Source organism: Pungitius pungitius, chromosome 3 (genome assembly GCF_949316345.1).
Source record: "Pungitius pungitius chromosome 3, fPunPun2.1, whole genome shotgun sequence".
Classification (NCBI taxonomy): Eukaryota; Metazoa; Chordata; class Actinopteri; order Perciformes; family Gasterosteidae; genus Pungitius; species Pungitius pungitius.
The window spans coordinates 4,005,713-4,032,928 of NC_084902.1; the positions used below are offsets into that span (position 1 = coordinate 4,005,713).

The 27,216-nt window shown below is 47.6% G+C and overlaps 2 protein-coding genes across 2 annotated transcripts in view; both read left to right on the top strand.

Moving 5' to 3' along the window:
* clmpb (CXADR like membrane protein b) overlaps positions 1 to 14,123 on the top strand; it is a 54,893-nt gene extending 40,770 nt beyond the window's left edge. Inside the window, exons 3-7 of the mRNA XM_037460410.2 lie at positions 3,663 to 3,867; positions 5,970 to 6,137; positions 8,296 to 8,418; positions 8,833 to 8,974; positions 10,783 to 14,123. Of these exons, the coding sequence (XP_037316307.2) occupies positions 3,663 to 3,867; positions 5,970 to 6,137; positions 8,296 to 8,418; positions 8,833 to 8,974; positions 10,783 to 11,116 (972 nt within the window). The 3' untranslated portion in view covers positions 11,117 to 14,123. The remainder of the gene's footprint in view (positions 1 to 3,662; positions 3,868 to 5,969; positions 6,138 to 8,295; positions 8,419 to 8,832; positions 8,975 to 10,782) is intronic.
* Positions 14,124 to 19,085: 4,962 nt separating this feature from the next.
* gramd1bb (GRAM domain containing 1Bb) overlaps positions 19,086 to 27,216 on the top strand; it is a 77,155-nt gene continuing 69,024 nt past the window's right edge. Inside the window, exon 1 of the mRNA XM_062561081.1 lies at positions 19,086 to 19,104. The gene's annotated coding sequence lies outside the window, so the exon portion shown is untranslated. The remainder of the gene's footprint in view (positions 19,105 to 27,216) is intronic.

Sequence of the window (27,216 nt, forward strand, 5' to 3'; positions counted from 1 at the left end):
CGCTAACTCAAGCTAACGTTACCTAGGAAGCGCTAACTCAAGCTAACGCTACCTAGGAAGCGCTAACTCAAGCTAACGCTACCTAGGAAGCGCTAACTCAAGCTAACGTTACCTAGGAAGCGCTAACTCAAGCTGAAGTTAGCTAACACAAGGAGCAGCTGGAGGTTTTTCTGTAACCTGATTCACAAACACACAAATGACGTGAGACTCCTCACAGGCTCCCTTAAGCTTCAGGGAAGGCGTTTTGTTGTTTCCTGAAATGTCAGCCCAATGGAAGAACGAAGGTCTGCGCTATCTGTCTTTCTGAAACGCTCCTGTTTTCTCTTCGAGTGATTACGGACCCAATTTTTAATTACAAAGACTTGTTGGATTGCGTTGCCTCTGGGGCAGCATCTGCAATATGCTCTCTGTCTTTAACATTGTTTGCTCAAATGAAACAAAACAACTTGAATTCCAAATGTATACATAGTGACATTTTTTTTTTCCTTTGCTTTCCACAAACCAGGAAATCTGTAGGTCAGCTGATTCTAGATTTCATCATCTATTCGGTCCTCAGTAAAGTATCACCTCACTGGAAGTCCTTAAAGGGCCTTCACTTTGTCACGCGTCACGTCGGCTTCTCCAGACGATTTTGGTTCAGCTTCACGGGTTTTGAATGATTGCCTCTCTTAACCCAAATTGAAGGTGTTATCCGAGGATCGGCAGGGCGTGAAACCTCACCGTCTCCCCGTCGGAAGACGGAGATTCGAAGCCGTTGGTTCATGTGCCGATGTGTCCGTTAGCTCAGAGAAATGCAAAAGAAAGTGTGTGCAGGGAGGCGAGGGGCAAGGAATGAAAGAAACGGAAAAACAAGTGTCTTATGCTTTGATGATTCAAAGGGGGGGAGAGGGGGGGAGGGGGGCTGCCACATTGCGATGAATATTTAACGGGATGATATCAGTGAAGGCGCCATTAATTAAAATCAAACGTCTGAAAATTTGATTAGGAAAGAGACTGCGCCCGTGGCTGAATGAATAAGTTATTCTTTTGTTCTGCTGGAGGGTCGTGTTGAGAAGGGGAAGAGCATCTTGTCAACATTTAGCCTCCGTTAGCACGTGCACAGGCTACACGTGTTAAAGACGCGGCGGGGCGAGAGACGTCTCTCCAAAGTTTATCCAGCATACTTTTAGTTCCCCCCCCCCCCTCGTGCTTTTGCGTCGCTGACCTACAACTCTATTCACTCACTGGGTTAATACCATAGCAGCAGCATTGGCACAGACCTGGAAAATGGCATTTTCCCAACGATGTGAAACAATGGAAAATAAGCTGCTTATAGCTGAAAGTTTATCATCCTTTATTGAAAAACATCTGCAGTAGTGCAGTAGTGCGTTTTGGCTGTTGATTTTCAACGTAATAAGATGCAAAACTGGCTGCTCCCCATGTGGTACACAATTTTAAAAAATAGGTCTACTTTATTGGCTTTTATAACGGGACAATTGTGGCCCACTCAGCTGATACTTTTTTAAATAGAAGGTGGAGTGAAGAGTCAACAGCAAAAATGCAGTAAATCCTTATGTTACATATTTATTCTTTTATTCAGCTATGTTTCCTGTTACCATACAGGTAGCGACGATGTACTGTTACATATTTTATCTAATGACTCATGTGTTTTTAAAATAAACCTAGAACAGGTAAAAACGCTCAGTCTCTACAATTTCATTTAATTAAATAAACCGCCTAATTTGAATTGCAAACAATGCAAACAGCCTGTTGGCATTTTTCAAATTCTTCTTAAATTACTTTCTGTGACCGCCACTTGCACAATCTTTCTATTGCTGTCGTAAGAATGTGTTCAGGTTACATTCAGACATAATAAGGGGCATGAACTCACATGCGTAGTGCGGCCTACACTAGATTATATATCTATCTATCTATCTATCTATATATATGTGTTAGGTTTGCTCTGTGCCCGTAGCTGTGGCAAAGTAATTAATGTCTATTTGCATTTGTCCTTTAGCTCAGAATCTACCTTGTGTGTGCGTGTAGGTTGGCGCATGTGTGCAGCTGTGCCAGTAGTCACCTGTGATCACAGCAGGTAACCCTGTGTCTGAGGCCGTGATGCACTGTGGCACCAGCATTTAGCAGTCCCCATCTGCAGGCTCTACCTCGCCCTGAGTAATAGGCCACAGTGACAGCTGTGTTTGCCTTTGTTTGTGGATTTGGATGGAGAAAGAGAGGCGAAGAGAGCAAAAGAAGGAAAGAGAATCAAGGAGAGTGTGTAGGAAAAGAGCCATGCAAACACGTGAATAAGATTCAAATCTTCCGACTTTTTTTTGAAGACCACGTCTTTGCAAACATCAAAGAACCCAAACAAGCTAAAAATGAATGTAAATGAAAAAAGAAAAATCCCAAACTGTAACGCAAATTTTTGTTTGTTTCAAAGCTCTGATAAAGTTGCACTTCAACTGCTCGTTGTTTTGTTGTGTGTTTTACATTTGATCTATTTTGTACTTTAGACAAATGCGAACGATCCCTCGTAAGCAGATCATATAGAAAAACAATTTATACATAATGTATACATATATATTTTACATATGTTTGTGAGCAGTAAATGGAGAGAGGCTCCTGGGTCGGGTCACAGGCCGCTAGCTGACGTGCTAATGCGGGCTAATTTTCTGACGGAGCAAGCACTCTGTGATGAAATATCACAACATATTCAAGATTAATGACAGTTTATGCCGCACTGCAGAACCCTGGCAAAAATGAAAGAGTATTGCCTCCTTAGACAAAAGAAGAACTTTTGTTTGTTTGCAACAGACTGCAGTAATTTGAAGGAAAAGTGACCTCACAGATCAATAAAAAAAAAGGCAACAATACGATCGATATCTGACAACATGTTATCTTTGTTGTTTTTTTACCATGTAATTCATTTAGTGAAAAATACATTTAGTTTGTATAAAAGTATTACGTACGTTGGATTTGTAGTGTCCTAGCATGTCTTCTTTGGGGGGGGGGGGGGGTTAGGGAACATTTGATTAGTGTTGAATCCTTTCATTCCTGCCAGACCGCTAACATCGCATCAGCGCCACTGCGGGCGCTTTAATCTTTTATCTCCGCACCGGAATAGATTTTTATTTGGTCAATTTGACGGCTCCGACTCGTAGGAAGAGCACGAGGAGATAACGGCGCTCACAGATAATCAGCTAAATGAACACCGGCAGGATATCAGCTTTCCAGCAAACGCGTTCATTTGTCAAAATGTTATTTCCCGAGCGTTAATTACAAAGTGATTGTTAGCAATGTTTCCCATGAGTGCTGATATTTTCTCTTTCACTAGGTGGATCCCTTTGAGCTGTAAATACACCATCGTTAGAGTTATGTAATCATGAATGTTGATGGCAGGCCACCAGTCAAATATACCAAGGGTATTGCTGTGGGGACACAAACATTTCAGTAAATTAACCAACCGTGTTGTTAAGTAATGGGAAAGCCTTATTTAGGTGATCTGTTGCATTAATTAGATGAACACGGACATCGCTAACCAGTAAATTCTGGTTTTAGCCGTCACTACTGCAGAAGGAGGCATTGGGAGCTTTGTATTTACTCAGAGTATTCGGTGAATGCACCAAAATGTTGAGCCGCTTCTTGGGATTTTCCTCCCCCCCCTTTTTCGACGCCTGCAGATCATCACCTTCTTCGGGGGTCAGGTGTACACCAACGTGGCCACGAGCAGCGAGGCCAGCCGCCTGTCCTTCGCCGGCGAGTACCTGGGTGGAGACGCCTCACTGCTGATCAGCGACCTGCTGCTCACCGACTCCGGGGAGTACTACTGTAAAGTCAAGACTGGGGGAAAGTACCACTGGAGCCAGGTCAACCTCATCGTGCTGGGTGAGTGTTGTCGGGCGGGTCGTAATAGATCGGTATACGTTTATTTATGTACACACACACACACACACACACACGGGAGGGAGGGAGGGCCAGTCACCGGGTCGTTAGCCTGGCACATTTCCTCCGTCGTGCCGACCTCGGTCCGTGATGATTCAATTAGATTCAGACGGTGTGATTTGATTCGATGCTCATGCTGTTTTGGGGGGGTTCCTTTGGACTGGCCCGTTGATGAGGTGAGACCGGAGACACGCCACGAGCTCCGGTGGAGCGTGATTGATTATGTTTTGAGTTACACGGAAAGCGAAGAAAAGATGAATGTAGCACCAGCTAATACGTTTGAGGTACTTTCAGTAACTAAATTTGGTAGTTATAAAATAACCTTGACAAAGTAATCTGTCATTGATGAAACCACCGATGAGAAACCAGCTCTCACAACTGAAAGGAAAGCCTGTTTTTGGACTCTTAGTCCCTTCTTTTTTTTGCTTTTCCTCATCGGCCCGGATCTGAATCTAAATCAGCTCGCCGACTTGCTCGGTGGGAACACGTGTCTCTCCCGCAGTGTCTCAAATAGCTACAATAACAGCTCTGGAGGACGGAGAAAAAAAAAAAAAAAAAACGGGAGCGGCTGCACCACAAAGGCCCGGGCCCGCAGAGTCCGGCGGGAGGAGGCGCGCCGCTCTCAATGTCGGGAGAAAAGCGGGGCGATTTATTAAAACATCATGGGAGATTAGTCCAACCCGCGGTTATTGGTTTTCTAATGGAACAGTCTGTTAATCCCCTCGCGCTCGCTCTCATCTCTCTTCCATGAAGACATTTCAGTGAGTTAGTGCCTCCATTTTTTACAAATTGCCCTCAGCTTCCCGGTGACACTTTCGATTTTGAGAGAGGGGGGGGAACATTTGCATTTTGCCTCCCGCTCCCCCCCCCCCCCCCCCCCACGCGCTAAGATAATAGCTTGGCAGCCGAGCTGGTAGCTGGCTTGGCATGAGACGGTGTGTGTGTGTGTGTGTGTGTGTGTGTGTGTGTGTGTGTGTGTGTGTGTACACGCCAAGGGTTTATGCGCGGTAAAGCCTGGATGCCTGCACCATTGTTGTTACCGAGTGGCTCCGACTTTGTGCGCTTGTGTGTCGTATCGTAGTGGTGTGTGTGTGTGTGTGTGTCTGTGTGACCCCGACGGGGGTGCAGATAAAGAGGCTCGGACGGACAAAGGCACATGAGCTATCGAGGCTGCACAGGCGGTTTACCAGCAGCCCTCTCGCCGCGGCAGCATCACGCCGTCGCTCACACTGCGACGGTAGACACACAAAAGTCGACACCTCTAAGAAGAACACAAAATAGATGTTTAAATATAGCTCGGCGCTGATCTAAAAATACCCCGCTTTGGGGGGGGGAGTGTGTGTGTGTGTGTCTGTTTTGCCCCTCGGCGCATGTCTAAAGCGAGCAGCTGCACGGGGCTCAGCAGGCACCAGCTACACCGCACCGGGCCCCCGGCTACCGGACTATGACCGAAAAGCCTTTGACCCGCGAAGGACGCGCTACCGCGGGTGCCTCGCCGCCAGCTCTGGGGTCACATTGATCTACCCCCTCCCCCCCCACGGGGCGGTGGTTTACGCTTTAACTTGAAACGAGTCATCTTTGTTCCTCGGGTCCCTTCACTCGGGTTTTAATACGAGGCCATACATCAAGACATTTTTATTTAAATAGAAAATAGTGTTTCTTTTCATTTTTAGGCATTTAGAGAGGAATTGTGTCACTAACCTAAAAATTGACATTGAATTATATATTTATCTTGTCAGCTCAAAGAATATTTGTTTAAATTTTTAAGCTTCCAAATTATGAAATGTTTAAATTGTTTTTCAGTTATTGCAAGTTTCAGTTATTCATTCTTCATTCTCATGCTAATTCAATTATTTATCCACAAATATTGTTATTATTGTGTACAATTTTAATAATGTCATATTTTATTTGTTTTATTTCGAACTGCTGAGATTTGAATTATTCACATTTCATGCTCGTTTGGTCTCTTGACGCTGTTACATCACTAGAAACACACAATGTGCATTAAGATGTTTTTTTTTGTTTTTTCGATGCCAACCTCACAGTCAAACCCTCCAAGCCGAGGTGCTGGCTGGACGGCAAACTCCAGGAGGGCAGCGACGTCAAGCTGAGCTGCAAGTCCAGCGACGGCTCCGACCCCATCAACTACAAGTGGGAGCGGGTGTTGGACAAAGGCAAGAGCCTGGGCAAGTTGCCAAACCTGGCACTGATAGGTAAGGAAAATAATTGGCACCGCTGACGGCGCTGATTCATTACTCGAAAGCCCCCTCTGCAGGGGAAACGCTACGAAGATTCATGATCATATTAGTGATTTTTTTTAAAAGGCTGCATTCATCCGAGGGAAGCCTTTCGCTGAGCACGCTGCCTTTTTTCCTGTTACGCGTCGCTCGCGTTGGAACACCGGCACCCGCCTCTGCCCACGAGCAAACGGCGTCCTCCTCCCCGGTGGCCGAGTCGTTAGCGTTAACGATTCCTTACTGAAGGGCCCTCGGGAAGGGCTCCGGTTGTCCCAATTAGCAGAGGTGTGGACTCGAGTCATGTGACTTGGACTCGAGTCAGACTCGAGTCATGAATTTGATGACTTGAGACTCGACTCGACAAAACGTACAAAGACTTGCAACTCGACTTGGACTTGAACACCGATGACTCGTGACTTGACTTGGACTCAAGCCTTTTGACTCGAGAAGACTTGCTACTTCCCATGAAAACTGGGGGAAAACATTTTCACACCACCGCGCCGCTCTGTTTATCTGCATCTGTCAAAAAAATGTGCGCCACCTGTATGCAGAGAGCGCGCGCTGCCTGCACAACATCCAATCACTGCAGTCCATTTGACCGTATCAACGAGACAGCTCGTTCATGGTTACAAACATCGGGATTTTTGAACCCGGATTCAGACTCCGATGGAAATCCTCGCCAACATTATGTCAACGTCCGTTTTAAAGTAGTGTAATGAGCTGAGTTAAAGTTATTAGTTAATCAGTTATGCAGATGTTGCATGTGTTCACGTTATGCTCCGTTCCAGCTGTAGTTACGCGAGACAACCCGAGTTTTGGGGGGCCGTGTATGCGGAAGTGTTCGTTCGGCGTGGTGACGGCCAACAGTGACCGAAGTTGAGTTGTTTTATATAAATAAATGCAGCGGAGTTGCAAGCCAGTCATCGCCTCCTTATTTACGCTGCAGCATTGGGGTGAGCGTTACAGCACTATAACACAGTCACAGTCCATCCACCATTACCCTTCCCTTCGTAGTCTAGGTCTGTGAGGCAGCGCACCATCACCCAGGGTTCCCCGTCCCCACTATAATAAAATGACTCGAAATGACTCGAAACTGAAATGGTACGACTTGTGACTCGACTTGAGACTTGTTGGCTTTGACTTGTGACTCGACTTGGGACTTGCTTCGTCTTTGACTCGACTTGACTCGGGACTCGAGGGCAATGACTTGAGACTTGCTTGTGACTTGCTAAACAGTGACTTGTTCCCACCTCTGCCAATTAGACCGCCCGGGGGGTTGCGTGCCTTTTCTTTCTCCAGGTTCTCCGTTGGTTAAATGAAACGGAAAGCATTCCTGTGAATTCCAGTTGGACTGAACGATCAAGCTGGGAACTTTGATTGTGTGTAAAGTGGGGAAAGATCCAAAGTCACACACGGAACCACTTTGGCAGCTGCCACCGCATCCCGTTCCGGCGGAAAGCAAAAAACATTGGCTCGGCGGTGGAGCCCCCCGAGGCACACTTTACTCACACGGTGCGGATTCTGGCATCCTTCTTGGATCCTAACCAGATATAGCGGCCTCTAAATAGCAACAGAGACAGTTAGTGTTGGAGAAGCTAATGGCAGGCCAACTCTTCCCTATCGTGTGTAGTCTCTAAACCCGGCGCTGTCATCCCCCGGAGTGCCGCCCCTCTCTCTGCCTCTGTTTTCCCGACAGTGTTCAACTGGCATCTGTGACGGCACGTGCCACAGACAAAAATAAATAAATAAATAAATAACCCCTCAAATTAATGACCTCCAACAAACAACACCTGTTCAGTCTAATTAGTTTTCATTGGACGATAACACACAGCGTCAGCAGCCATTATTCACGGGTCTGGTGAAAAGTAATATCACGTGGTTGTCATTGGTTGGGATGACTAAATATCCCTCGGTGCTGTTGGGCCCCCCCCCCCCCCCCCATCGCTCTCTCAGGCCCGCTCCTGGTCCTGTGTTCAAGTCTTCTACAGCGTGATGGGCCTCGTTATTCAATAAACCCTAAAACACCTTTCAGCTGTCGCTCAAGTCCTGTACAAATGTACCTGACGCCGTGGATGAACGCATACAGCAGACCCAATTGGTTGTTTTTTTTGGGGGGGGTTTGGGGATTCCTCAGATCTGAAGAACCCAGAGCTGGTGACTCTGAGGAATCTCACCATGGACAGCACAGGAGTCTACAGGTGCACGGCGAGCAACGACGTGGGAGAGGAGAACTGCACCATCGAGGTCCCGATGCAACGTGAGTTTCGGGAGGGTGGGGGGGGGGGGGACAGTCCAAGTGGCAAGCGCCGATTGATGGTTATTGTTTCAAACCGCAGCTGGAAATGCATTTATTCTGGCTTTCCATCCTGCACCCTCACCCAGCCCCAGGTGCTCTAACACTGTATAGACTGCATTAAACCCTAAACACCTACGCTCCCGACCCTTATGTTTCACTGACTCCTTTCCTGAGAGGCACCGGGGCGGTGGGGGTCAGGTGGGGGGGAGAGAAAACGACACATAACGGTAGCTCAGCGGAAAAGCGGTTTGAATTGAATTTTGTGCAGGACGTGTTGGGATATTTCCAGGTGAATGAGCGCCACGGTGTAAGTGCAACGCGTGACAGTACGCGACTGTCTCCCACCACTCATCGCTTCCTTTTCTCCGTCCACAGATGTGAGGGATGTGGCCAAGTTCGCGGGTGCAGCGGTGGGAATATCCCTCGGCGTCCTCATTGTCATATTAATCATCTGGCTCGTCTTCCGCAAGAAAGAAAAAAAGAAGTACGAGGAGGAGGAGACCCCGAATGAGATCAGGTTGGAAGCATCCTCAGCTCATTTTCTGTGCCGTTTTAATATTACTGGTTGTATTGAGTTCAAATGCATTCTCAAAGGTCGTTTGCAAAAAATAAAACGATAGGCCTTCACAGCCACCTGCAGCACCTGTACCTCCCAGGTAGTATCTAGAAGCTCAGTAGACCATATGATATCCATACTGTATGGAAGCTTGGTGGGTAAACCACGAGACGCCAAAGTTAATGCTGGAATTAAAGTTTTACGTGGAAGCTTCTCTTGCCGTTTTTTTATGCAGGTCACCGCCCCAGAATGGACTGAAATAATTCCCATTAAAGTGGGAGAATAAAACATTTCTAAGTCTTAGTGTGCCATTGCATTGGAACTCTTTAGAGGGCAAAACGGGATGTAGGTGATTAATAATTGATAGACACAAGTATTAAATGTGACAGGCCCATGCACACTGTAAATGCCAATACAGTGCTTTCCGGCTGGCTTTTACTCGGCTTTAGCAATTGCTTGAAAGGGTAATGAAAATCAATAGATTGGAAAATTAAGTCAAATGTCTTTGGGGAATCGTACAGTAGAATTGAGAATAGTATCATGCCAGCCTCTCATACACAGTGTCGATTTTATATTTAGCTGCAGTTCAGCTGAACGCGGCCTCGGCTTGAATTATAGCACCAATCGGAGCGCACAGCTGTGAATGGACCGGTGTGTGTATGTGTGTGTGTGTGTGTGTGTGTGTTACCCCATAAGCCACAGGTCAACTGAAACCACTCCAAACCGCGGTGGCCAAGTTAAATGCTAACTGACACGGCAACGGCGCCTTTCTGCTTGGATGTGTTTGCCGTCTACCTGTGTGTGTGTGTGTGTGTGTGGGTGTGGGTGTTTGTGTGTGTGTTTGTCTAAAAATAGAAACAACTCCAAGGTCAAGTGTTCATGGATTATCTTTTAAGTGGCCTTCTTGGCACACCCCTCTTGAGTGCGTCTGTGTGTGGCCTCAGAGCGGAGGGATCGCGTTTCTTCCCCTCTCTGGAGCCTGTGTGCAGTGGAGGATGCTTTGTTCCACCAATAACAATCACTAAAGCAACAGTGTTTTATTTTATTTCTGAAAGGTGCGAGTAGGTGAATGCACGGCTTTATGTACTGTAGTGTGTTTTCATACCACGTGAGAGTCTAACCCACAACACACCAGCTTTGATGGCACATATTTCTTGGCTATGGCTTTGGAACTTGCTGTTTTTACTTTCTTTTTTGCTTCCTGGGCTTTTAGAACCATCTGGTGTGTGTCTGAGAGGGAACACTGTACAATTTAACACAACATTAACATAAGCCTTAATGGGATGATATAACCTGCAGCCACGCAGCACACACACTTGCACCCAGGTGACCATGTGACAGTGATTCATTTCATTACCATCCAACTGACAATCAAAGCACAAATGAATGTATTTCTGAAATAATGTTTTTTTTTACGTTCCTTGTGTCATGGAAGTAGAATTATGAAGGGAAGTCTTCACTATGCTCTGAGCGAAAAGATTATTTTTCAAATATTGTATCTGGGGAACTGGTGATTTCAGCAGATTTTACTATTTCAAATGATTTGCACAGAAATCAGAGGCTGGAGGCCATCTCATAAATTACACAAGATCCCAACATAACACTGGTCCCATGTGCATAGAGCCTGAGAATAGTGATCGATTGTGTAGTTCATGGCGTGGCTTTGTGTGTGTGTGTGTTTTCCTCCTCTCTCTTGGAAGCGCAGTCCAAATCGACTGGAGCTTTGGCCTCATCGTTTGCTCCTGTCTTTGTGTGTCTCCCAACCGCAGGGAGGACGCGGAGGCTCCCAAGGCCAAGCTGGTGAAGCCCAACTCCCTCTCCTCGTCCCGCTCCGGCAGCTCGCGCTCCGGCGCCTCCTCCACCCAGTCCATGGTGCACAACAGCGCCCAGCGTGGCCACCGCCCCCGCCCGCCTGCTGTGGCGGCCCTGAAGGAGAACGGACAGCCTCCGGGCTTCCCCCAGTCCCCTCCGGCCTACACTACAGTGGTGCCCAAGACCCCCGAGCCCCCGGCCACCCCCAAATACAACTCCAGGAAAACGTCTGGGCCCACACCCCCGACCCTCATGGTCCCGGCCCAGACCAAGGCCTTTCAGACTGTGTAGGACTGAAAAGGCAACCGCTTCCTGCAGCCATGTGAGACTCCCGGCCCAAGCCCCCCCCCCCCTCCTAGCCCCCTCCCTAAAGACTAAGACTCTACTATTTACAAAGAAATGCAACTAGTTAAAAGGATGTAATTAAAAGAATCAATACTATAAGTCCAACACGTACGTTAAATGAATGCATACTTAAAAAGGGAAAATAAGACCTGCTTGCCCCCTTCTGAATTATGTAAAACAACAAAACTAAAAAACACGACCTGAGATGCAAACGCTGTTTGTGTCTCATTGCTAAAGGCAGAGCTTTCTTCTTCTTCTTCTTTTTTTTTTCCTGAGTTCCCGTCTTTTGGCTTCGGAAGGCACCGGGAAGCGGCGTGTGCAGCGAGGTGGAAGGAGCCCCCACCCCACCACCCCCCCTGCAGTCTTTATATATTAAATCAAAGGGTTAGGCATGCAGTGGAGAAAAGGAGGAGAACAAAATAACCGACACAGCGACAGGAAGTGGATCTCAGAACTCGGAGCCAGAGAGCGATGGAGCCAGACAGCTGTTGAGCTTTTGGTTGTCGACGGATACGAAGCGGGACGGGAAGAGAGCGCGTGAGACAGCTGCTGACTTCTTCTTTCCCCTCTCTCTCTCTCTCTCTCCTGGAGGAGGGGGAAGGATACGTGGGGTGATTCTCTGATTCATGTCACCCTCCACCTCCGACTAGCCGCCTCCGGCACCTGCTCCGAAACCCCCCCTCCGCCCCCCACGAACCCCCATCCCGCCTCCCACGGGCCGAGGTGGACGGCGTGCGGCGTGTACATCATCTGCCTCGGTGCTCTCGTAAACCGCAGCGGTCCTGAGACTGAATCACCTTGGGGGGGGGGGGGGCTTCAGGTACACGGATGTAGCGTTGAGAGTGGAACAGAGACTCCCCCCTCCAACATCCTGTCTACGTCTATGGACACCCGGAACACTTTCTGGAACTGAGTACCTTTCATGAATAATTACATAGTATGTATTAGGCCTATAGCGTGTCAATACTTTAAATATAGGGGATAAGCATCTATTAGACCAGCTGGAATTTTGTTTCTCTTTTCATGTGTTTTTTTTTTCTCTCTCTCTCTCTCTCTCTCTCTCTCTCTGAACAAGTTATAAAGGGTGACAGACAGCTATATGTCCATTCATCCATGTTATGAAGTGCCACCAATCCTTAGGATGGGTCATTAATGTTGCCATTTCTTTCGTTTTCCTGCTACGTTTGTGAACTGAAAACCAAAATCGAATCACCGTGAATGTGTGATGTGCAAAGATGGCGGATCCCGCCCCTCTTCCGCTCCCCTATAGGCACCGAATCAATTTGCCAAGCGAACGGCACAAAGAATTGACCTCGGGGCCGCTCAATTTTACAATCACCGTGTCTGAATGAAGGGAGCGAGACGCTTCGGTCGTGCATGGAGCGCATGTGTCTCATTGTCAGTGCTCTCCCTGGATCCATAACTACGGAATGGCACTCGATTGCCGTCTCGCCGAGTCATGCTCGGTACCTGCTCGGTTATTGGTGCTATCTGCCAATTTCCCCCCTTGCGTTGTATCCTCAGACGGACCCTGTGCGGTTTGATTGAAAGTTTTAAAAAAAAAAGGGGCAAGTAGCCTGTATAAGTGTGCCTTTGCAATATCCCTCTTCTCTTCTGGTTTCTTTCTTTGTCCTTTATCTTCAGCGCACCGGTGGTTCCGTGTCCGCTCACACCCAGCGTGGAGGGTCAAACAGTAGCAAAAAGAACTTCACAAAAAGGGCGCCCTAGAATTGACCGATGCAGAACTAGGGAGCACCGAGCAAGTGGGAAAGGCCCACGGTGAGAAAGCAACCCCGTGCCGTGGGACGGTGCACAGCGCGTTCTGTCATCACTCTTGTTTTATATTGTACATACGGATAGAAGTACGCACACAATGTCATTTCATTTAATAAACACAGGCCGTTGCGAGGGTGGAGTCGCATGCGACTCGTAACTGTAAGGGAAGAAGAGAGAAAAATGCCTTTTATATACAACCAGAGACAGCGGTTCATATACGAGCAGGGAGGCTACCGTGTGTGTGTGTGACTGCTGTGCGTGCGTGCTCGGGTGCATGCATGCATGCATGTTTTTTGTGTGCGAGTGTGCGTCCGTGTGTGGGTGTGTGCATGTAAATTCCGTAGAAGCCCCTGGGCCACACCCACACATGCTCATGTTGGCCATTCAATGAGGGAGAGGGATCCAGTCAGGCAGAGTAACCTCCACCCAAATGGACGTGACATGCGGAGTGACGGTGTTTACTTCAGGATTCACTGACTCGTGCGCCTGTTGGACTCGGGCTCCGCGGGGCAGCGGTCTTGTTTCCCCTGGCGGGGGGGGGTTTGGCGTCTCCAGAACAGAAGCGCGTCCATAATTCATAAATATTGTCAGCTCTGGAGGCCACTTGTACGCTCTCTCCTTGCTCTTAACATAGAATGCACTTGGCCCTGGGTGTACTGATGGCATCTCAAGGCGCGTGCACGCACACACACACACACACAATACAGGTCAGAGGTGTATATACACACACATAAACAGGTACACGTGGCACATTCGGGTCCGCACGGAAACACAGGCGTGTGCTTCATGCACATTCACAGTTTGCACATGCACGCATGCGCTCACAAATGGACACACACACACACACAGTTTGCACAAACAGCAGTCCTTGTTATTTCTGCTCCTTCAGGATCGTTTTGATGGATTGAATGTCTGGAGGTATTACGACTGACTGATGGGAGCGGGATGCTGAATGCGTCTCAGAAAGGGACATCTTTCTACATCACCCGGGGGACGTGTGCGCCCGCCCACACACACACACACACACACACACACACACACACACACACACGTATGTGCATGCAGAACACTCATGCACTCGGGAATACAAACTGCATCATAACTATGTGGATGGCATATGCTTAAGGACTGTGCGGCAGTGGTACTGGGAATCAGAGGTGTGACAGGATCGGTTTTGGGGGGGGGGGGGGGGGGGTCTTTGCTGTTGTGTCTTTGCGATTTCATTTCACTACAGCGCCAGTGAAGGTGGAGGAGGAGGGGGAGGGGGAGGGGGAGGGGGAGGAAGAGGGGGAGGAGGAGGAGGAGCCCTCATGTGTGCACCCCTCCTCATGTGTGCATCCCTCCTCTCATGTGTGCATCCCTCCTCTCATGTGTGCATCCCTCCTCTCATGTGTGCACCCCTCCTCATGTGTGCATCCCTCCTCTCATGTGTGCATCCCTCCTCTCATGTGTGCATCCCTCCTCTCATGTGTGCATCCCTCCTCTCATGTGTGCATCCCTCCTCTCATGTGTGCACCCCTCCTCATGTGTGCATCCCTCCTCTCATGTGTGCACCCCTCCTCATGTGTGCATCCCTCCTCTCATGTGTGCATCCCTCCTCATGTGTGCATCCCTCCTCATGTGTGCATCCCTCCTCTCGCGTCCGCAGCTTTGTGGCCTGGACAAACTTTGCGCTCTCGCCAATAAATTATTTTTAAGGAGCTTTTGTCAGTTGAGCAGAGAGTGGAGGGGAGAAGTCTTAAAGCACCTCAGAGTGTCAGCAGCCATCCAATATCATTCTTTAAAGCAGTAACCATCAGCACTATATATTGTCTTATCAACACTCAGAGGTGGAGTAAACATGGAATCATTAAATGGAAATCCTACGTTATATGATAGGAGTGTGAATCTCATGTAGCCACTATGTTTTATGTCCTATTAAGCGGTTTGATTTCCAATCTAAGGTACCGAGCAGGGCAAGGTGATGCTCAAACTTTGTGGTTTGGCCTTTTTATGTCAGTATAGGGGAATGTGATGTATTGTTACTTTTCGGGAGATGGAGGGGCTGTAGTCAACCTCAAGAAGGAAAGCAACGGTACCTGCATGTCATAGGAGATCGAGCAGACGAATGGGAATGCTTTGCTTTGATGTAACATAACTGTATCCGGCTAAAAATAGGAAAAGAAATTTAAAAAAAAAATAGAAAAAAAGAAAATCTACAATTGTAAATATATTCACAGAAGATTTTACGAAGCTTTATTTTTGTCTTCATTTTGAATTCATCATCCATGTACTTTGCACTTTTTTTGTGCGCTCATCACGGGGATCTGTGTGGGATCTGTGTGGTTGGCGGATTCTTCTGACCACGTCGTTTGGATGTCGGGGGGGGTGGGGGGGGGGGAACACGCTCGGCGCGGCGTCACGAAAGGGAAACGTAAGACACGTTTGTTTTCCTTACTCTCATCAGTTTTTTTTCTGCCGTGGCTTCTCTTTGGTTTTATAAAACAGTACAGATTCCTTTGTTTGTTCGTTTGATGAAAACAATCCATGTAAATATCACAAGTAAAAAAATGTATATTTTTACGACTTCTGAGTTATTACTCTTTCATTTGCAAATAAAATATTCAATGACAACTTAACTGGTCTTGCTGCATCGTGATTTGGGGGTTCGGACTCTCTGAGGAGAGTAAACGAGGATCAAGAACAACGCGACATATTCAACCCTCATCTGAGGGATTTGGGGGGTTATGTCTTCTACGCTGATCTTGTTGTGCCCTTACGTTGATGCGGAGTGTGCACTCAAAGAGGGACGTGTCTACATACATCTTCAAGTACCGACTACTTCAGTCAGAAATACCTGAAATGCCACTGAATGGATTGATTATTTTGCACAGACCTCCTCAGAAGACGAACCCTAGGAGTGTCTTCTGTTCCAGTAGTGCCACCACGGGTCAAATGCTCTTCATCCTGAGAATATCTCGAGCATCTCAAACGACACTCTTAACTATTGGCTGGATTACCATGAAACAAAAATGTCATTCATGTCCCTTTGGGGATGAACTCAATTCAATTCGGGGGTCCTCTGACATTTCCATTCTTCCCTCGAAAATATCAAATTTGAATAGAATTGAATGGAAAAAACAGAAATCGGCCCCCTTTTTGCTTTGCGCTCCTTTTAGATGGTAAACGGTGTACCTGGTAAACATCAGCATGATGTGTCGAAACGTCTTGCCCACAATGCTACTGTTTGAGCATTTAGCAGCAGCTGTAGGCTCTCAGTGCTGTTACTCGACGTGGGAGGCCCTTCCCTTGGAGTGAATGCCCCGGGTCCCTCACCGTTTACACATCCATGCTTTCCAACACTCAACAGCACTCGTATCGGCCTTTGATGGACGTCCCGTCTTCCCGTACAGCGGCATCACTGAGCCCATCGCGACCAGCGGCCTCCTCGGTCTCGCTCTCCATCGACAGCCTCTTGACGCGTCGGCCACTTATTGACCGACGTTCACCTCCTCCCCCCTTCTGAAAAGTCCTTCTTTATGTTGACGATGTATCGAACCCGCCAAGGCGGCACCTTGAAAGGGACGCCGTGCGAGGGCGCCCTCCGAAAGCGCGGCCCCCGGGGGGAGGGGGGGGGGGGGGCCTTCTTAAGACATCCGTTTGTCCGGGATCCGCCTGCTTCGTTTTGCGTCCTTTTCAAAAGACGGCGTCCGTACGAGGCAGCGTGTCGTCCCTTCGAGGCCACGTCGCATTCGTCCCCCTTTCTCTGTCCCACGCTCCCGTGCACATTGTTTCCACATGATTGGCCGCGCGTGACGGCGCTGTCACAGACCCATCGTCGCCGGGGGGGAAAGGGGGGGGCCGCGCCCACGGACCCATCGGGGACGCACCTGTCAGTCGCCGCAGATCGCGCCGTTAAAGACAGCTAATCCCAGATAATGTGTTATTCACACGATTTGTTGGGCCTATTTGGGACACATCTTTTTTTCGCGAGTCGTCGGATGGCGCGACGTGTCACCGTCGGGGGGTTTTAACGCCCGACACTCACTCTCTCTAATTATCCCGAGCACGAGAGTGATGCAATGTGGCATCGCGCTGATAAGACATGTTTCGCCCCGAGCAAGCTTTGCAGTCTAATTAATAACAAATGGTTATTTTACTCCCGGTCTCCCGGTCTCTGTAATCCGTAAAAGACTCGGAGATTGCCACACAAGTCCTCTGATAAGTGGAGTCACTTATATAGTTGCACCCCCTGGTGTTGATTGGGGGATAGCTGGGGATGTTATCTGTGACGCTGATGGGATGCGAGAAAAAAAAGTCACACATCATACGCTGTCAGCTAAGATTAGTGCACCAGAAACGTCCTTTTGGACCTTGAATTTTCAGCCTTCAGCTATGTGGAAGTCATCGTTTTACAATCTAACTTCGTGAGGCCTGGATAATATTTCCTTTTTCTTCGAAGTTGATCTTGTCATCAGAGTCCGTGCAGGAAGCTACATCCTCTTTTTTTAGAAGAGAAGTTGTCCCTTCATGGAGTCACGGTGCACAGTTGTCCTGTGGCTCAAAGTAGGAGAAAACAGCAGTTGAACTGCTTCGCACGGTGGCTTTGCTTGTAGCTCCCCCTGCTGGAGCCTCTGCATGAGCTCCAAGTGCAGGGACACGAGTGCACTGCTGCTCTCTCATGCTCCTGCTTGAAATGAGATTGAATCCATGCATTTCATTCCTCTCAGAGCACCTATTAACTGTAACAACGGGTTTGTTTGAATCAGCTCACCACTGACGGCCATGAATTATCTTCCTGGTTGTCTACCCCCGGAGCAGCGCTGTGGACTCTGTGTGTCGTCGCACAGATTTATCTCCGGGTTATGAATACTGAGCTGTGACCCACATCTGCAGCGTATTCATTCTCTAACAACTTCACTAATTATAGAGCTGCATGAATCGAGATAGAGAGGTTAATAGCGTGCTATTTTTCGCCACTCGGGTCGCCAACGCTTTTTCCACTTTCAAAACTTGAGTTGTCTGAGGAGAAATGATCCATAAATTGTAAACTAAATACCTGATAGCGTTCTGCCCGACAAGCCCAATTATGAAAAATGCACCCATGACGCATGCATGTAAAGTTCTGATTATCTGACCATTTTCGGCTAACTTTGGAGTGTGACGTGTTTTAATGACGAATCACCTTTTTGTCGGTGCTGTGAGAAATAAAGCCTGCTTAAAGGCAGCTTCACAGGATGCAGATACGACGCGGACACCGTTTCTTAATATCCAATCGTTCGTTCTTTGTTAAACACGGACAGCAAGATGCATCGATATCAATTCGGTAAACTCCCATCTCAATTCTGAAAGCTATTAGCTCATCTAATTAAAAATTAGACAATTAATGATACCATATCTTTTAATGGAGCAAGCAAGTAAAATTAACTGTGGGCTAAATTAGACGAAGGACCTTCATAATTCTATGCTCTGCAGGGGAGAAGCACTCGGCTGACGAGTTCACCTTCAGAAAAACGTGTTTTTACGGTTAAATAAAAAAGAAGATAATAATCTGCATTTAGTTTTTCTATGGATTTACAACATTTTGTAACCTTATGTAACCTTTTACATATTCATAAGGAGGATCATCTGTACGCGACTGTATGTCTGTAACAGGGTTTACCTCAAAATACTTATTATGACCAGGCAAACAAATACCATTTGGAATTTGTACATTTTTAGTGTCAAAAGATAAAAAAGGATAGCTGTGTCTCCTGAGCCTTTCAGTCTATGAAGGTTATTCCGTGCAATTACGCAACAGCAATAAAAAAAAGGGTGGGGGGGTGGGGGGGGCGACAAGTGACACCAAAAAAAACGGCTCATGAATAGCAAGTGAAATAGATCCACGGACTCCTCTGTAGGACACCTGCAGACTTTTGAACGCATACTTTTGTCAGTTCCACACGAGCAGAGCAGACACACCGGGTGGGGGGGGGGGGGGAGCCGAGGTACCTGCAGAGCACATCCCTGCAACAGAGGACCATGGCCAGCGGGCATCTCGTCCCTCAGCTCAGGCTGGAGGAGGCGGCGGAGGAGGACGGCTCGTTCCGGAGCATCGCCCTCCGGACCCTGCAGCCTGGGCACCGGCGCCGCGGGAAGGCGAAGGCGACCCTTCCCCGCGGCGACAGGAGACCACCAAAGTAAGACTAAGTCTTTGCAGCCCTGAAGGGTCTACGGATTTCACTTTGATGTTTTTTTTGGTTAAAGGGAAAAGATGGAGAAGTGGTGTGACAGATTACCTGGGCTTTTACTGAGGGCTTTGATCAGCTGGTGGGAATAAACGACATTTAGAAAGAAATATTTTAGAGTTGTGGAGGAGACGAAAACGTTTTGTTAAACTTCTACCAAGTAGATTTGCTCATAAGCAGCCCAGCTGAATACTTTTTCAAACCAGTCTTGTACTAGTTTAGTAATATACTCTAGAGAGTCTGAAGAGATACAAATACAAACTGTAGTGTTGAATCACGCCCTGGTTTTTTACCCTATAAGCTAAAGGCCGACCGGTGCTTTGTGTGTGTGTGTGTGTGTGTGTGTGTGTGCGGTGATGACAGGTGTTAACAGTGGGGACGTGAAAAATACCTACTGCGTTTTTTTGTGTCTGGGCATTGTAGCATCACTTTTAACCAGTTTCCTCTTCTCCTGTGAGATTGTGAAATCTACTAAACAGCTATTTTTATTTCACAATAAACATCAAAATGGTGCAGTATATATCAGACCTCTGTGTGTGTGTGTGTGTGTGGGGGGGGGGGGTGGGGTGGAAATGGGTTTTGAGCGATGCCAGATGCTGCAGCTGACTGTGAAGCTGCAGACATCCCTGCCTGTTGCTATGGGACGGTTGGGATCTAATTGGGCCTTTGTCCGACATGAAAACCGACTGCTGGTACTGGACGAGGTGTCCGCCTCTCCCTCTGTTGGACAGCCGTCCGCCCCTCCGGTGTCACAAATCTGTCACAAATGATGCGCGGACAGATCACACGGCTCAGTGGCGGCGTTAGAGCACCGCGGGGGGCCTCCGTCTGAGGAAGCGTCTCGTAAAAGGACAGCTTCTGGGCTCCGAAATAAGTTTCTTCTGGCCTTGCGATCAGATCAAATCAGAAGTGGTGAAACGTGCTGCATCCCTTCGTGACGTCACCGTGGGCTCGATACCTCCGGGGTCCTCTGGAGCGGCTCCCATGTGCTGTTGATTTATTCACATATTAGGATTTTTTTTTTTGTGGGTCTTAACTTCTGCCACAAGCGGTGCAAAACCCCATCAGACTGCTTGTTTAAACAATGTCTTCCCACTGGCCATTTTGGGGGCCATTAAATGGGCCCAATTTGACGTTGCAGATTGCTGGTTGGTGCTCCTCCTCGCTGGGGAAGAATGGCCGATCAATTGCCTGTGAAATGATGGGCTGACGGTCCGGCTCCACTTGTCAGGTGTCAAAGCTCGTCTGGTGCGAGAGTAAATTTAGGCTTCACACAATCGCGACCCTCTGCTGCAGCACATGTGGCGCTTTGAAAATGTCACGGCGGCCCTGGCAATTTTTTGGGCTGCGTCGCTTCTGCATCCCGCTGTGGGCTATTTCTAAATCCATTACATTATTCATCATTGAATCACTTTTCTCTTTTTTGCATCGCCCGCAAGTCTGTCCGCTGCCATCGACCCAAATGATGGGATTCACGTGTCGAGCGGCATTGTGGCGGCTAACGAGACGCGCGTTACGCAACTGCGCGCGTTCGGGTCGAAACGCGCGCAGTTCTGCTCTTTTTGGTGCAAACCGTGGTCTGGTCAGCGGGATTTTTTAACTGCCAGTTGGTTAAATTGCTGTTAGGAAAGCACTAATAAAGAATTCATCCACTCCACCGCAGCCCGCAGCACTTCTCTCGGAGGGGGGGGGGGGGGGGGGAGAAAATTATTTTTGTTTTAAAACAATAAGGAGCAGAGATGGAGAAAAAAAAACGTATGATATCAGACAATAAATACTAATTTATTCATTAAATATAAAATGTGGTCGTTGGAGAAATTTGAAGGAAGAAAAAAAAAAAAATGGCCTCGTCTTGTGAGCAAAGAGCCTGGAAGACGTTCAAATCAGAGAGTAAAACGTATGAAATTAATAGCATAATAAATCAAATGAATAAATAAGCCAGCATCTTAAGAGCGTCCTTTCTCTAAGTGCGTTTTGGTTTTTATGACCCCATACCTGACCTTTGACCTTTGGCTTGCCAGTTCTTCAGTTTTCCGTGGTTCTGTAGCCTCGACTTATTAGAGGATCATTTCTGTAACATAATTATTGTTTTGTCGGTCAGTTTAAATCCAAAAAGAATCAATTGGACATCCCACAGATGGGCCGCAGTCATTTCAGCTCCTCAGCGGGGAAATTAGATTAGATAGAAAATCCAAACAACAAAAGCACTAATCCTGCTCATGTTTTTAACTGGCAGACCTGATAGCCAACTGCAGCCAGACAGATTATAAAACTAAAGCTGTTTATTAAATCACTAGTTCTCATTTAAGGCCATATGCCACAGTGAGAACTGGATCAACGTGTTGCTGGACCAACAACGTTGACGTGTGGCTTTAACAGACACCCGGGGGGGGGGGGGAATGTGTTCAACCTTTTGTGGTTTGGTGTCACACGTTGGACAATTGTTTTTAAAGATGTGAACATATTGTAATGCTGGATATGGTGCACATACTAACAGTGTGTGATAAATCATATCTTTGCCCACTTGCAGATCATGTCGGGACCTTTTTTTTTATGTGCTTATTGCATTTTCCTCCCGTATTGTCATCGATTCGGAGGGAATTTATAGCAACGCATTCGATGCATCATCCGCATCGATACTGTCCCTTAATATGCCGCGTGTGCATTTTGCAGCTTCTCACTTTCTGGCTCCACAACGCCGCCTGCAAGCGGCCCGGCTTCGTTCCGCCGAGGGCGTCAGCGCGGAGCCCGGCTCACCCGAGGGCCCCCCGGCTAATGAGCCCAAGCAGGGAAATTGATTTAGTCTCCACCTTATCCGTCTCCATGCCCGTGCAGTCCTAAGATAAAACGGGGTGAGTCCCCCCCCCCCCCCGGGGTGCGGTTCAGTAAAGCCGTCCCAAGTAATTTCCTTTTCTGACTGAAGAGATTAATTATAGAGCAATAAAAGCTGGAATCAGGTCTAATTAGTGAGCACGGTGATGCAATCCTGCCCCGTTTGCAGGTAGCTTACCGGTTGTAAAGATGCACCTGTGCTCCGATATGATTATTATTATTATTATTATTATTATTATTATTATCTCTCTGTGGAATATTATTGCAAAAAGGAACAAAGATTATGTAAGGGAAATAAAAACAATAAAAACAATCTCCATCTCTGCTACAGGTAGAAAATAAAACTCTATTTAATGAAATAGAGAAGTAAAAGAGCCTGGATGTCATGGACGTCGTTTCTGTGCAATCGTTCAACCGCAGTATTCAACATCCATCTCAAAAAGGTTCAAACCTCACCTGCATCCCATATTCTGAAAATGCTCCCGTTCTACATTCCACATCATCGTCATCATCATCATGATGAGGATCACTGTCCACACGGGGGCACAATAGCATTCCTCTGGTTATCATCTGTGCACAGAAAGGTTTCATCTAGAACATCACGGACACTTCTGTGGACACCACCACTCCACGATCCATCCTCTAAGTAGAAGGCTCAGCATCTGGTTACCCTTGAACAGCTGGCCATTAACCATCCAAATCCTCCCACACGCACCTCCAAAGCTCTCCAATCATAACCTTGTGTCTAGTTCTGTTTTTGCATTGAACAGGTTTAACTGTGGAAGATACACAAACGTGTCTTTTCCCTTGTGTGCGTATTGCTTCTCTCGGACTCTTCTCTCAACAGTGCTCCGGGAACCCGACCTTATTATCAAGCCCATGCCGTTAAGAAGGGTAGCGGTTCACCATTCATCCACCCTTATGGTGTTATTTTTGTCTTTGTCGTATCACACAGTAGCTGCCTCATCACGCACATTCGGAGAGACCAATCCTATTAATCCTCCTTCAAATTGTGAATTGTTTTTTTTCCCCACAAAGAGAAGAAGAGGAGGTGGAATAAAGTGTCAATCGGTAACAATATCGGCCTTTTGTGCTGCGACTTTTAACAGGTTCTCCCCTCACCTCTCTGTCTGTGATCACCCTCTCACTGCTGCTTTGAAGTGAGACGGTGCAGTTATGTCGAACACTAACTGCCGTGCTGGAGCCTTTTCCATTGTGTCGTGAAATGAGGGCATTAAACTGAAGAGGGGTCACACGCGCGTCACTCGATTCTATTCTGGAGAGGACGAGTGTCGGCTCATTGGTGAGCCGAGGCGTTTCACTCACTGTGAAGATGTCACAGCGGTGGTTTGTGCCTTTTTTTCCCGCTGATGGCTCATCGATGTTTTTTTACACAGCCGCCGCTCGTCTAATGGCACATTTTCACATGTCTCCTCGTTATTTTAAAGGTATCTGCTGCTGGCTCCTCCTCCTCCTCCTCCTCCTCCTCCTCCTCCTCCTCCTCCTCCTCCCTGCAGGTAGAAAAATCCGATTAGCAGATTGAGGAGAACAGATGGGAGCGACCGATTTCCATTATGAAATAAAAAAAATACCTTTGACTCGGGAATATTAGATTAATGTTATTCATTGACTTATTAGATTGATTTCCAAAGAGATGAGAGAGAAAATGGTTTTAAGGAATGTGTTAACATGGACTTATGGTATCACACACACATCGTCACAGAAGACCAACGCACTAATCAAACACAATTTGCTATCAGCCATTGTCTCTCACACGCACACACGGAACTATAACACTATGTTTTATCATTTAATTTATTCTCATTAAACAGAAGCATCGAGAGGACAAACCGGCCGATGTGCTTGTGCAGCTTCGTCACGGAGGAACCGTCCCTCAAAAGGGTCAAACTGACCTGCATCTGCAGGTACGGGTCAGTCTTGAGTTTGCATGGAGGCCTCTTGAGACCCCGGCAGGTACCCGCTGGGATGATTGGACAGTGGGGGGGGGGGGGGGGTGGGGGGGGAGTTATTGGAGCGAAATGATTGCGGGTTACTGCCGCTAAGTGGTTTTGAAGATATTTCTGTATTTCTTGATGAAATCTCATTCAAGAGAAGAGGTGCCAACTCCACCGTTGCCTAAAAAGCTCCACAGTCTGATTCACCGATGGGTGTTGTTGGCAGAATAAAGTTTAGGCTCCTCAGCTCATTATAACACTTGCAAATGGTCTGAATGTGCCATTTATTTAAAACATTTGATAGTGTAACTATTAAAAAAGAACAACGGTCGTTTCCTTGTTCCCATCACTAGCTTTAGGCACACAAGTGAAGCGGTGCATTATTCTGTGACCTTCAACATGCTTCCCATATTAAATAATCCATCATGTTTGGACGATATAATGAGTATCGCTTAGTACCATCATGGCACATTGCTCCTTGGCCTTGTCTCTAATTAGCTGTGTGGGGAACATCTGCCCTTACCTCTCTTTTAAAAACATGAATTTAAAACTAACAAAGGCAGAAGAAAAACATCCCTGTTTTACCTTTCAGAGAGATTTATTTGAACTGAGTTGCTAATGCACTACGGGCTCTGTGGGTTTTGCACAATGGTCGCACCTTGTAAATGCAACCTCTTAAGATCCCTTTTATGGTTTGTCAATGACGCATGAATGCAATCACAATAGCTGTATTTTTACCAGCCAAAAGAGCCCCCTGTAGCATAAAGGTACATTTAATAATAACAGATTTAGTGTTCAGCTACTGTCACTGCACAGGAAATGGCTCCTCCTGGGTTTCTTCTAAGTGATGTTCATGTCTATCTAGCTGCCTGTTGCCAATGGGACTGCAGAGTTGAGCGTTAAAATGAAAGCCGCCATGCTTTTACTTTGTAATTACAAAGAATTGGTTGTGCTGTTTTAACCCTTGTACCAGTACAGCCTCATCGGGTTGGTTTTACATGCAATTCACTGGTTTCATTATTGCAACCAGCGCTTCATTAGCTGAATACTATCCTTCCATCCAAGTGTCAACTGGACATGGGGCAGATGATTGTGTCTTACAAGCACATGTAGACAAGGTTTTTTTTTTTTTATTTCTTCAAATAGTTGGTTTTAGGAAAAAAGAAAAGGTCTTCTCAACTGATCCCTCCTGCTGTGATCCCTTTAAAGCGGGACGATATTCAACATGGGGGGGGGGGGGGGGGGAGGGGGAGGGATTGGGGGAGATTCTCCGCAAATTAGACAACAAGGCTGAAAATAGAACATCTCTAGAGAGCATCTAGTGGTGGTTTAGTGCACACGCGTACAGCAGAGCCCGTTTAAGGGGTGGTGGGGATTGGGATCAGCGAGGGACGTCTCACTGTCTATGACTCACTGTCCATTTATCTTATTCATTATGTCCACTTTCACATCCCAGCAGAGGCGTCCTCCGTTCCGTCCGAATCCCCCCCCCCCCCCCGGCTGAGTGTGGGACTCATTTGAGGAAGATGAGGGCAGTCCAGTTTCATTTCGCCAGAGAGTGGGAGTGTTATTTCACGTCTGACCCTGATGGTTTGATGCATCTGAGAATAAGTGGATGTTGGGAACCAAAAAAAAAACAACACATGAAACACATGTTCCATTGTGAACCAAAGAAGTAAGCAACCAAAATACTGTGTGAAGAAGCCGACGGGTTGTTTGTGTGGGTTATTTTTGTGATGTTTGTATTTACAATAAAGGGTGTGTGTGTGTGTGTGTGTGTGTTGCACTCTCTGGGTAAGAGTGCATGCCTGAGTGAGCGAGTGAGTGTACAAGTGGAGCAAGATCGGGGTGGAGAGAGGAGGAGAGCAGAGACAGAGGCAGGAGAAGCGGAGGGAGACAGAGGGAGAGAGAGAGGGAGGGAGGGAGGGAGGGAGAGAGAGAGAGAGAGAGGGAGGGAGGGAGGAGAGAGAGAGAGAGAGAGAGAGAGAGAGAGAGAGAGAGAGAGAGAGAGGGAGGGAGGGAGGGAGAGGGAGGGAGGGAGGGAGGGAGAGAGAGAGAGAGGGAGAGAGAGGGAGGGAGGGAGAGAGAGAGAGAGAAAGAGGGTTGTGCGGAGGCAGGAGCAAGGCGCGTTATAAAAATGGAGGTGCGTTCTCCCATCTTCTTTGGGGGGATTTAAACTGGCTTCAGCCACCACACACACACACACACACACACACACACACACACACACACACACACACACCCCAGGAAGGAGCGAGAGGGACACTTGGGCTTACTTCCTTTTCTACCCAACCTGCTTGACAGATGGCACCGGCAGAATGATCTTTTGACTCTCACCCGGGGACCGGTCCCCCCCCCCCGCACCCCCCCACCGCACCGCCCCCCACCCTCCTCGCTGAGGTAACGTACGCCAAAGAAAAGGCTGCATGGCTCATCCCGCAGCGCTGCTCGCCTTCACTGTGTGTGGAACGAGTGTGTGAAGTGAATGTGGCAGCTCAAAGTGCGCCTGCATGTGTTGGTCCTCAGTTGTTGTGTTGTGTTGTTGTGTGTGTGTGTGTGTGTGTGTGTGTGTGTGTGTGTGTGTGTGTGTGTGTGTGTGTGTGTGATGAGAGGACAGCCTGCTACAGTGGAGTTATTCAGCAGGACTTAGTTGGTGTATTTGGTGTTTTTTCTTCTCTTTTCTTCTTGTGATGGGAGGTGCACGGTGACTGACCGTCATGTGCCGTAGTCCATGGTAACCCCCGAGGTCCAGAACGAAGGGGGCGCCCTGCTGCCAGCACTTTTTAGTCCTGTGTTTGCTTTTCTCTGTGCCTGGACTTGCTGTTTCACTAATCTCGCTGGCACACACAAGTTTGCAGGTGCTGTGTTGGAAATAACAGAGCCTGTCCCTGGGGTGGAGTTTGACCTATATGTGATGTGGAAGGTTGGTTGCAGGTTGGGCATTTTTGGCGTGACGCTTTGGCGGCGAGCCTCCATTACCTTTTAAAGCCGTTCATCAAGCCTTCAACATACCAATGAAAAACCTGAAGTTTGGTACAACAGGAGTTATTTGGCTTCAGTTCCACTTGTGTGTGCTCTTTCTCACTCAGGATTTACCTCAGAGCCGCGTGCTCTCAACACAATGCACTGGCTTCTCTAAAGCAGCCCAACACTGTTGGAAATGTATTGTTTAATTTCCTTATGAAAATAGGTGGCAGTCTCTTTGATATCTGTTGAAGACGTGAGGTTTTTGTATGTGGGGAAGTGTGCATGAGAAACAATGGCTGAGCTTAGAGTC